The 12426-nt window shown below is 39.8% G+C and overlaps 1 protein-coding gene across 1 annotated transcript in view; it reads right to left on the reverse strand.

Moving 5' to 3' along the window:
- Nucleotides 1-12426, reverse strand: part of LOC140146379 (uncharacterized) — a 91375-nt gene that overhangs the window by 47817 nt on the left and 31132 nt on the right. The window contains 6 exon segments of the mRNA XM_072168212.1: nucleotides 344-486; nucleotides 3602-3777; nucleotides 4222-4308; nucleotides 6297-6382; nucleotides 11195-11261; nucleotides 11459-11511. Coding sequence (XP_072024313.1) covers nucleotides 344-486; nucleotides 3602-3777; nucleotides 4222-4308; nucleotides 6297-6382; nucleotides 11195-11261; nucleotides 11459-11511 — 612 coding nt within the window.

Here is a 12426-nt window from a genome sequence, read left to right on the forward strand (position 1 = left end):
CCAAGTGACAGACAGCTGATACTGGGCAGTGGGCAATTCCAGTTGTAATCCATACACCCCCTATGGAAGACATGACCTTAATCTCTGGCACAGGGGGTGTAGAATGTCATTTGAAATTCACGCTCCCTGTGTGGAAGATTAAGGTCATGTCTTCCATGGAGGGTGTATGATTTCAACTGGAATAACCCGATATGACACTTGCTATACTTTGCCACACCTCTAGTTGTTGGTGGGAAATATCCTCGCTGGTAATTTTTTTTTCATTTCATCTGAAAGAATTACACCGACTCTCCTCACATTTCTGAAAACCCTTCAATTCCTCACAAGTGTTGATATCACTTACCTTGCGTTCTAAAAACGAAGCAATCAGCTGGAAGTTCTTCGGGTGTTGCAGATATTTGTCTCTGAAGATCTCTTTCTCTTCTTCAGTCCACAGATTCATTCTCAGACTGTCCTTGTGTTCTTTCATAGGGTCTTCAATTAGACCTATAGGCACAAAGAAAATACATTTAGTATGGTAAAATTATAAAGTTTCTTCAGAAGCCCTGTGATACATTTTGTTTTTGCTTCACATTCAGAAAACAATCAAGAACATTCCCACACAAAGAGTTTTACCTTCCCAGCACTACTTGCTGTTCCCCATTTACAGCGATGCGAACATTTACATCCGGGAAAAGGGACATTTCATACTGCAATCAGAGAGACTTTCAGAAATGATTTCAACTTAGTGGTTACAAAAATAGTCCTTATCAGAGAGACTGTTAAATTTGGTTGTACTGAAAGACAAGGCGGTTCTCGAACCACGAGTCTCGCCTGCTTTCGCAACCGCCTGCTTTTGTGATTACTTTTTGTAGAGGTAAATGAATTTGGCGGTTATTGGCTAGGCACGATTATCTGGCTGATGGTGACTGTGCCCACCAAGTCTCATGCCCATGCAACAGTTGTTACTAAGTTGACCCCTGGTGACCCTGAAATGACCTTCCAAAACTTTGGCTCTAAATGTTGACTGTATCCACTAAGTTTCATACCCACACGACAGTTTTACTAATTTGACCTCAGATGACCCCTGGTGGCCTCGAAATGATCTTCCAAAAATTTGGCTTTAAATGTTGACTGTACCCACCAAGTTTCATGCCCATCACAGGGCCTGTCAACAAACTTATAATAAGAATTTTTCTGACATGGGTTTTAATCAATGTCTTTGGTACAATAGAAATATTAGGTCCAAGACCAAGAAGTATTTTTGTTATGATGAGTGGTGTGACATGGGTATTGTGTATATTAACGACTTTTTAGATCCTCACTTACCAGGTAGTAAATTGTTTGAAGAATTGGTTTTGGACTTTGGTATTTCAAATCAAGACAGAAGGAAATATAATTTTCTCATGAAATGTATTCCCAGTTCGTGGCTTCGGGGTTCAAATGCTGATAATGTTAACATCTTTGATGATATTATTTCTGGTCTTCTTCAGGCTCAAAAGGTTCCAAGGTTTTCTTATTCTATTTTGACAGGCACTATAATGCCACAGAGTCGTATTGATTTTTGGGAAACTGTTGTTGAAAAAGATTCTGATGATAATGGCCATGAAGAAACGGACTGGGAAGAAATTCATTTACGTAACTTTAAATGTTCTATCGATACAAGGCTCCGTTCCTTTTATTTCAAAGTTTTCCATAAGGCAATTGCTTTTAATGATTTTTTATTCAAAATTAAGCGGAAAGATTCCCCACTTTGTGATTTTTGTGATAAATTTCCTGAATCAATCATTCACATCTTTTGTGAATGTGAGCATGTTAAACCTATTTGAGATAACTTTGTTCAAATTATTCAAGATAAACTCGATATTGATTTTTCCATTTCAAATTTTGATATGATCTTTGGGATTAGTAAATATAATTTCATTCCATACTTAATTTTATGTATAAAATACTATATTTATGTTTGCAAATTTCAAAAAAAAAAGCTTAATTTTTTGAGCTGTAAGGCTTTTATTAAAAACAACAGAGAAACCGAGTATTTTATTGCCAAAAAAGGAAAACTTTCTGCCCATTTCAAAAATGGAGGTTTGATTTTTAATTTTTCTTTTGGTACCACGCATGTAAGTACATGTACTGTATCTTATTTGATTTTTAAAGACTGGTTTTCAGATAACATGATTTTTTGAGTATGCTCTTGTATTTTGTTTAAGTTTAAAATGTAGTAACACTTTGTAATTAATGCTGCGTTTGTAATTCTTTGTGATTTTTCTTAATTGTTCTTTTGTATATAAAAACAAAAAATAAAAGCACTGGCACCGAAGTATGTGCTCAGTGGAAAAGAGAGAAAAAAAAAAAAAAAAGTTTCATGCCCATCGACAGTTTTTACTAATTTGACCTCAGATGACCCCTGGTGACCTCGAAATGACCTTCCAAAAATTTGGCTTTAAATGTTGACTGTACCAACCAAGTTTCATGCCCATCCGACAGTTTTTACTAATTTGACCTCAGATGACCCCTGGTGACCTCGAAATGACCTTCCAAAAATTTGGCTTTAAATGTTGACTGTACCCACCAAGTTTCATGCACATCCGATAGTTTTTACTAAGTTGACCTCAGATGACCCCTGGTGACCCCGAAATGACCTTCCAAAAATTTGGCTTTAAATGTTGACTGTACCCACCAAGTTTCATGCCCATCCGACAGTTTTTACTAATTTGACCTCAGATGACCCCTGGTGACCTTGAAATGACCTTCTAAAAATTTGGCTTGAAATGTTGACTGTACCTACCAAGTTTCATGCCCATACGACAGTTTTTACTAATGTGACCTCAGATGACCTCTAAGAGGACCTCAGTGACCTTGACCCACTAACCAATACAAACCGGTTTTGTCTCGGGTCAAGATGCACCCACCCACCAAGTTTGAGAAACGTGCGACTCCTAGTCTCCGAGAAAAACCAAAACTTTAATCAAATTTGTCACACACACACACACACGCACGCACGCACGCACACCCCTACATACGGAAAAGTGATTATATAGTCTCCTGCCTTATCAGGCGAGACAAAAAAAGTGTACTTTGCATGAATTCCCTTTGTAAGGCGACAAAAAATTTTTTGCCGGACCGACCGGCCCAAATTTTCCATTTGTGAATTTTCTTTTAATTTGCTGTATGGATGTAAAATCAGCCCTTTTTTGGCCTTAAGTGGATTACTGTATATGCATGTAACATCAGCTGACATTCTGTGTATCATTTGCTAAGCATCATGATCAAATGCGAGCAATAAAACTCCAGCTCTTGTCACATCCATCTTAGGGAGCACGGTGGCCGAGCGGAACGGGCTACGACTCATAATCGGAAGGTTGCGGGTTCGAGCCCCGGCGACGCCATCGTGTTGTGCCCTTGAGTAAGGCACTTTATCTCGATTACTCCTCTCCACCCAGGTGTGAAATGGGGAGCTGTTATGAATACTGTCCATTGGCGCCGCCCAAAGGTATGAGCATGCCTTGGGCATTGTATGGCAGCTGACATATTCTAACGACGGCGGAATAAATGTAAAGCGCTTTGGTACATGTGAAAGGCGCTGTATAAATACCAACATTTATTTTATCTCTGCACTTACCATTAGTATTGATAAACTTGATCTTCCTCTGTTCACTGTCAAATAACATGGGTGGTACCACGGCCAGGCTGCGTATATGCCTCTCGTTGGCTTCTTGTTCGTTTAGACCATCAACGATTTCGGCCAGTTCTGCGTCGCTCCGTGCTATGTTACCCCAACTACTGCGAGTACCAGCTCTGTGAAGCGATTGAAAGAAGAAATGTGTAAAAAGCAGTGCATGTTGTAGCTTATTCTAAAGTGTGAATTGTTAAGAACAATAATTATAGCTTATGTGCCTTCAGTGTTTTACTTTATGAGACAGTTTTTTGGATCTTGGAGGTAGCCCTTGAATTCTTGTTCACTGTTTTCAGAAAATGCAAATTTATAACCTTTGCCATGTTGTGGTATAGTTTTAAACACTATCAATGCATGCTCATGCATCATTAGAGGCAACTGAACATAGAGATAGACTGGGGTGACATTTGTTCAACTTTGATAATTAGTTTAGTTAGGTTACAGACACACACTCTTTATTGAAGTAATCCTACTATATATTTAGAGGTAACAGTATCTACTGAGGGGCTTATCTTGTTAAGTCTTGTAAAACAGGTGAAGTTATTGAAGCTCAGTATACATTTTACCTTGAGAATCTCTCCTGTTGTTCCCTCTGCTTGCGTATCTCACTGAACTGCTTCTCAAAGAACTCGCGCACTTTGGCATCTTTGGCTCTAGAACACAAATAAAAACAATGGTTGTCAGTCATGGCTTGAAAAGGAGCCCAACACATCGCTTCTGAATATACCTCTGGCGACGGACACGAGTGATAGCACTCCTGAAACCAGGAAAGGACCCATCAGAGGCAAAGAGCTTCAGACCAATATCTCTGCTATGCCATAGCTACAAGCTGTTTGAGCGGCTCATCCTGAACCGCCTTAAGCGTCACATGTAGATGGTCTACTGATCCCTGAACAAGCTGGCTTCCGCCCAGGAAAATCAACAACCAGCCAGCTGCTAAACCTCACCCAACACATTGAGGATGGATTTGAGAGAGGGCAGATCACAGGTGCTGTCTTCGTCGACCTTTCTGCAGCTTATGACACCGTCAACCATCGCCGGCTACTCGCCAAAGTGCTTGAGATGACTAAGGATGTTCACCTCACCAGGCTTCTACAAACCCTGCTCCAGAACAGAAGGTTCTTTGTTGAACTAGGAGGGAAGCGAAGCCGATGGCGCAGACAACGAAACGGACTCCCCCAAGGAAGTGTCCTAGCTCCTCTGCTTTACAACATCTATACTAACGACCAGCCAGTTGACAGCCAAACCAAGCGGTTTATATATGCAGATGACTTGTGCGTAACCAGCCAGAGTACCAGCTTTGAGGTGATCGAAGACACTCTGACAGATACACTGACTGGACTAGGAGAGTACTACTGACGAGAATCAACTCTGCGCAAAACCCAGGGAAGACCCAGGTCTGTGCCTTCCACCTTATCAACAAGGAAGCCAAGTGACAGTTGAACATCACCTGGTCTGGTACCAAGCTCCCTTTCTGCCCTAACCCAGTGTACCTGGGGGTCACACTAGATCGATGCCTATCCTACAAGGCCCATGTGGAGAAGACCAAGGCCAAGGTCAGCACACGCAACAACATCTTGCGCAAACTTGCCAACACCAGATGGGGTGCTAGCCCAGATACCATCAGATCAACAGCACTGGCTCTGAGTTTCTCCACCGCTGAATACGCATGCCCTGCTTGGGAGAGATCATCACATGCTAGGAAGCTAGACTCTGCACTCAACGCAAGCTGCCGCTCCATCACAGGATGTTTAAGGCCTACCAACATGGACAAGGTCTACCTCTTGGCAGGTATCGCACCACCTGACATCCGGAGAGCTGTGGCAAGCAAAGAGGAACGCCAGTAAACAGACCACGGACGTAAGACATCCCCTCTTCAACCACACACCACCAACCAGACGGTTGAAGTCAAGGAAAAGCTTCCTCACAAGCACCCTCCCTCTGCAAACAACATCATCAGAGGCTCGCACTGAGATGTGGAAAGAAAGGCCTTCATCTGAAGCAGCCACCACTGAGATGGGGATTCAACCCACAGAATCACTACCTCCAGGAGCAAACAAAGTCTGGGCAAACTGGAGATGCCTTAACTGCCTCCGAACCGGTGTTGGGCGTTGCAAGGATACCCTTCACAAATGGGGATACATCAGTGGCCCGACCGTGTGTGATTGTGGACAAGAGCCACAGACGATGCAGCATCTGCTGGAATGCCCGCTTTTGGAAGATCCTGTGACGACAGACGATCTGGCGCAATTTTCTCAACGGGCACAAAAGTGTGTTTCTCAGTGGATAAGTACAGTTTGATGTAAGGACACGAAAGAAGAAGATCGGACCAAAGTTATTTAAATAGCCCTAAAACTTTGTACCATTATGGACCTGAAGTTCATGGATTAAACAAAACACCAGTAATGGCATGAATGCGATTTTTGAAATTTCTGACTTTAGCCTGAGTGGATCATATTGGGTCACATATTCAGTAAGCGATGTATTCCAACTATCGGATTAAGAATGATTCCCAACCCTAACCCAAGTATTCATTCTGGATCCGATGGTTGGAAGACATTGCTTACCCACATATATATTCACCATAAACAGGCCCTTCCCTCTGTATATAAGTCTTTCTTTTGAGTCTCCATGTACTTACTTTCGTTTTGGATTATTTTCTAATCGCTCCATCCTCTTCTCCCAAGATTCCATCAGTTGATCATAACGCTGACACAAGAATCGCTCCTGGAGAGGAAAATTAAAAAAGATGCAAACAAAAGGTTCAAAGAACTGTTATTAAGTCACATTACATTACAATTTGCACCTCAATATTCAATGAAACTCTCAGAGTTGGGAAAAGTAAACATGAATACACATTTTGAAATTATAATGATTGCTCTACTACCTATTCCTCTTGCACACCGTACTGCTCCCAATCCTTCAGCTTCATTAATGAGTGCGATTTTGGGACACCAATTATTTTAAGGCATGACTTACTGCACTAAGGGATCAGGAAAACTACATGTTGATAACAGTACTGGGTACTTTCATCGAAATGCTCTATTGATGTCAACCTGGTATTGCAGTAAACCTTTATCGACAATAGCGTATTTTAAGCTTACATCGCGCATCTACTCATGATGTACTGCGTTGAAACGCACTTGTCTCTGATTGGCTGCTGAGGTGACCTGCTGTTGCCGAGTGGAAATTCATGAATGAACTTTGCGCCGTACGCGTTGTTAGCGCCGACTTTGCAACATCGCGGTAGTACACGCTCGTCAAAGGTTTACTGCAAAATATTCTAATATTGCCTGACATCAACAATAGAGATATGCAGTCAACATCACCAATGAGTCTCTTCAAGGTTTGAAGAACAAAAAGCGCAAAAAGGGCAATGACCTTTGCCTTTTCAATTAACATATGGATGCAGGATGTGGTAAGCTGGGATTAACTTTTACTCAATTTTTTTTAACTTCACACTTTTGGTGTTGTTGATATCCCTTTCATATTTCAACAATACCCATCACTATGAACCACAATATAATGGCCTCACCCCAATGGCATAGTTCAATAACCTCAATTACACAATCATATGTGCAAAATTTTACCTCAAGTTGCAGAGTATAAATTTTTGTACCCAAATTTTCAAAGGTCATTCAATGAATGTGCAAATGCACCAGGGTTTAAGAATTGTGCCCTGATAGATGAGCATGTTGTGGATCCTAGTGCATGACATACCATCTGTCAACATAAGCTGTCAACATAATCAGTATAGCTGTCAACATAACACATTTTATATGTGTAACAAGAAAGGTAGAACGTAAATATCCAAAGAAATAGAAGGACATTGACACATTTTAAAGGCCCATTCAGCAAACATTTGCTTATTCTGAAAATCAAAAATTCTGATTTTTGCACATTTGTTAGAAGCACAGATGTGCTATAACATTGCTTGCTAGTTAAGCCGAAAATCAAAGCCATGTATTGAAGACATGCATCTGTAATTGCCCTATACTACTTATGTAGATAAATTAGCTCTTATGTATTTCAACGGGGCTTCAACTTTGCCAATACTGTTGTTTTTCTTGTTGTTTGCCTGTTTGCCTGTTCTTCCATTTCAAAAGTACCTAATGATAATTTTAATAACTCATTCTTCAGTTTTAATAAGCAAATGCACAATTTAATTTTTTTAAACTGTCGCTGGGATCACTGATTGGACCTCTAAGTTATAAAGGAAGCCCCCTGTGTGCATTATATGTTTCCTCGGCCGTCTATCACACTTCAGACATGAAACATTCTATAGGCATATCCCACATCTGGTTTTCTTTGTAACTGTCACTAAAGGGAAGATATCGTACCCTTCCCAGAATCCTTTGCTACATGATGCATCACCTCATTTCATCAAGCGATACTCCCATTACATTTGTACAGGTTCCCTTTGTTTTCATTTTGAGAATATACTGGCTAAACATGGGTCGATAGTCAAGACATAAACAGATTTTGCAAGACCTGGATGTGCTCTGTAATAATTGAGGTACATTTCGTCACTAGCGACTCATGCACTAGATAGCAAATCAGTGCAGAAAATTTAAATGGGACAAATGCATTATGGGAAGTGTAAGATCTTCACTGTGAAATACTGTTAAGTGCAACATTTTTGAGGTACAAAATTTGCTTGATTTGATAAGAACCATTAACTTTGCTGTATGTAATTTTCACTAAATTGAAACATTTCCTTTAAGGCCATATAATAAAAAGAAATAATATTTGCGAGCATACCCATTTCATTAATCCATATCACTCGCAAAATTGGGCTACATTGGGCTATTCCATTAAAATCCACACTACCCCTGTGGAAGATTTAGCTAAAGCCATCCACAGAGGGAGTATCAATTTTGAATAGAATAGACAATTGGGTAACTTCCACTTGCAATACTCACTCCCGTTGTGGAAGAGAGGTAAAGCCATAACACAGGGGGAGTATGGGTTTCAAAATGATTACCTCTGACCAATTACATTTGAAAAAAAAACACCCACATACTCCCGCTGTAGAAGATATTTCCAAAATCTTCCACAAGGGTAGTGTGGATTTTAAGTGGAATACTTCACAGTATTTTGCAAGTCATGACAATCAAGTGCAATGCCACTAATATAAACTCCTAAAAGTTTATAGAACAGTAACTGTACATACACTACAGCCATTTTCAAATACAGTGTATCTACACATCCCCAAATATTTAGGCGTCCCAAATATTGAAATCACAAATTTAGGTAAATATTAATACAACTATAGGTAATAATTCCAATATTGCTCAAAATGACTAATTTTTTCACTGGGTGTGCCTTATTAAGTATATAATCAAATAACAAGCAAACACCTTTACTCATTTATTTGTTTACCTCGTTATTTGTCCGTTTCCTGTGTGTGCCCAAGTTCTATTAAAAGAAAATTTTCTTTTGTCTGCCAAGTTTGAAATCATGGTGTTAGCGACAAAGTAGAGCTGTTTTATTCTTTGCCTTTATATCCAGCATTTTACCCCAACCCCCCCAAAAAAAAAAACACACACACATAAGCAGCAGCTATTTTGCTTGTTATTCATGTACTGTAATCAGTTTGGCATAGCTAGTCACCTGCTGCCCTATATACTGATCAAAAGGACTATTCCACTTAAAATCCACACCCACTATGGAAGACACAACCACACAAGGGGTGTAGATTTCAAACGTGGGTCACACATTCAGCTGTCCCCATTTGAAATTCACACCCCCAGTGTGGAAGATTCAGGCCATGTCTTCCACAGGGGGTGTATGGAATTCAACTGGAATAGCCCATTTTGGAGCAGTCGACACTGAATGGGTGACTCCATATGAAATTCACACTCCCTGTGTGGAATATTGAGGTCATGTCTTCCACAGGTGTATGGAATTCAACTGGAATAGCCCATTTTGGAGCAGACAACACTGAATGGGTGACTCCACATGAAATTCACACTCCCTGTGTGGAATATTAAGGTCATGTCTTCCATAGGGGGTGTATGGAATTCAACTGGAATAGCCCATTTTGGAGCAGACAACACTGAATGGGTGACTCCATTTGAAATTCACACTCCCTGTGTGGAAGATTAAGGTCATGTCTTCCATAGGTGGAGTGGGTAATACAACTGGAATAACCCAATGCTCCATTTGTTGTTGATTAGCTTGAGGTGTTAGATTTTTCACTTTTTGTTTACATATGACTAATAGAATTAGGTTTTTCAGAAAAAATACATCTGAAGTGAGTTAGTCCAATCAGTGCACTTTTGAACTTGCAGTCAGCTTGACAGGCCCAGCTTGGATTTGTTGCTTGTATTAAATATCACTTGGGGGATAGTGTTGTAAAAAAAGCATTAATGGATACTTGTAATGGAAGTTTTTAAAGATTTTGATATCACCCATTTATGACCATCAACCACAAATCGGCTGTAATGTCCAAGTTTCACTTTTTGCATATTCATTAGGATAACATGCCACGTACAGCGTTAAGTGCATTTGTACGAAAGAACATTGTGTTCATGCGCAGAGGACGTGAAAAATACATGTTAACAGTTGCGCAAAGGGTGTAGCAGTTCATCCGTCACACTTCATGGAATGATTGGCACTTAACAGATGATGATGGACTTTGCCACTTTACTGAACTTTGCCAGTTGGTGAACCATCTCTAGTATATTATTACAATCTTGGGCAGAATTAAAGAGACTAGCTTGCGCCTGACGTCACATGTCAATCAAACTCCCTATGACCGTTGATTGGTTAGTAGCACGTAAAAGGAAGCTTTATTCATCTAGTGGAGATCATAGAAGAGGAATCACCGAAAATGGTGAAAAAGGCAACTTTTCAAGGCATTGTTGACAAGGTGCCTACAAGAAAAGTTTCCCATTACTAAGACCCAACTATTGAGACGGTTTGTATGTTTGAAGGCGCAGAATTATAGGTTAATGAACGCGTATTACTTATTGGGAGAGAAATTAGACAAAATAATGCACACGCTGATGTTGATGCGTCTAATGCACGAGCCCCGAAGGGGGAGTGCATTAGACGATCAACATCAGCGCAAGTGCATTATTTTGTCTAATTTCTCGGGCAATAAGTAATACAAGTTTATTAATCTATTTCATACACGAGAAGAAAAAACACGGGATTTTTACTTTTTTTATATAACAAATTATCACTAAAAAATGTTGGAAAACAGAACCAAATATAAATGCATCAACCCGCCCGAAAAATGAATCAATCCTACGCGACGCTGAACGCTTGAAACACTGCTGCGCGTAGTACGCTGGAGTGCACAATATACACAATCAATGCATGTTTCAGACTTTTCTAACAGCTTTGCTGATTGGCTGCTTTGATTTAGGAGTGTATGAATTAACCATAAGGCACACTGTTTTACCAGCCTAATCAGGAACTCAATTTCATCACAGTACTCATAAACAAACCATGCCCGAGTCTGATTGACAGATTACGTCAAACGCAAGTCTTTTTAATTTGGTCTTTGATCATAGTCTGTGGTCTACCTACCCGTTTCTTTCTTGACTCGTTCCTCTTTTTGAAGAACAGAATGAGTCTCTTCCGCATCTCCAGATTCCTGCAGCAGAGAGGGAAAATATATGCATTATAAATTACTTTTATCATTAAAAACTTATATATTGTTAGAAGCTTTTGATAAAGCTGCCCTCGCGAAGTAAACATTGTTGAACAGTGATGAACAAATGTGAAACATAACCAAATCCCTAATTATTCATTAACATATCTTGTAAATTTGGCTACTCCTGGTTGACTTACGTTTTGATGTTTTCTTGATACTGAGGCATGTCTGATGGCTGGTTGTACACAGGCTGAAATGAACACAAATACAAAATTGTGATTAGGTTTGTTTGTTTGTTTGTCTGTCATCCATTCAAAGATGACAAACTAAACCAGGGGTCCTCAAATGAATTCCTTGAAGTGCCACTTTAAAAATTTTGTGAATTCTGGGCACCACTCAAAGGGGGTAATTCTGATAGACAGCGTGAAATAGGGCTAAAATATCAATACAATTGCGTAACTTGTTACCACAAAAATCCCAAAATTAGGAAATATTTCACCCCTGACCAATATCCATGAGAGCAGAGGGAATTGTCAAATGGGTGGGGTTCATGAGCTCATGTTAGGGTCTCTGATGGAGTCCATGGGCAACTCCCCAGTGGGGATCCAGGGGTCTTGGAATCTCTTGATTTCAGCCTCTTTATATGGCCTAGGATTGCTCTACTTGGACATACTTCATGATTAATCAAGGTACTTTACTAGCCGCTGCGTTGAGCTCCATTGAGGATCCCTGAACTAAGCATATAAAGTGCTAAGCAAAGTAAGCCAAATGCACTTGGGAATGTTTCACACAATGTACCATATAATTAAGCACTACTTATTTTGTACCAGACTAAATTTTCACACATTTTACGTTCTGTATCTTTACAAGAGCTGGTGATAATTTAGGAGCGCAAAAATTGAATACAAAAATCAGGACTAGCAAGTCAGTTCTGCACAATTGAAAGTGCATAGTTGTTTACTATATGGGGCATTCATTTATCAAATAGCCTGGGGAAAGCTAGATTTTACTGTAATATCTCTGAAATGCAAAGTAAATATGCATGAATTTGATAACTACTGCCTTTTTGTACAATGTTTATGATTGGTAAATTATGCCATATAATCATCTGAACGACCAATTAAATACAGCGATATTAAATATCAGTATTTAAAGTCCAATCCTC

The sequence above is a fragment of the Amphiura filiformis genome, chromosome 2 (genome assembly GCF_039555335.1).
Source record: "Amphiura filiformis chromosome 2, Afil_fr2py, whole genome shotgun sequence".
Lineage (NCBI taxonomy): Eukaryota > Metazoa > Echinodermata > Ophiuroidea > Amphilepidida > Amphiuridae > Amphiura > Amphiura filiformis.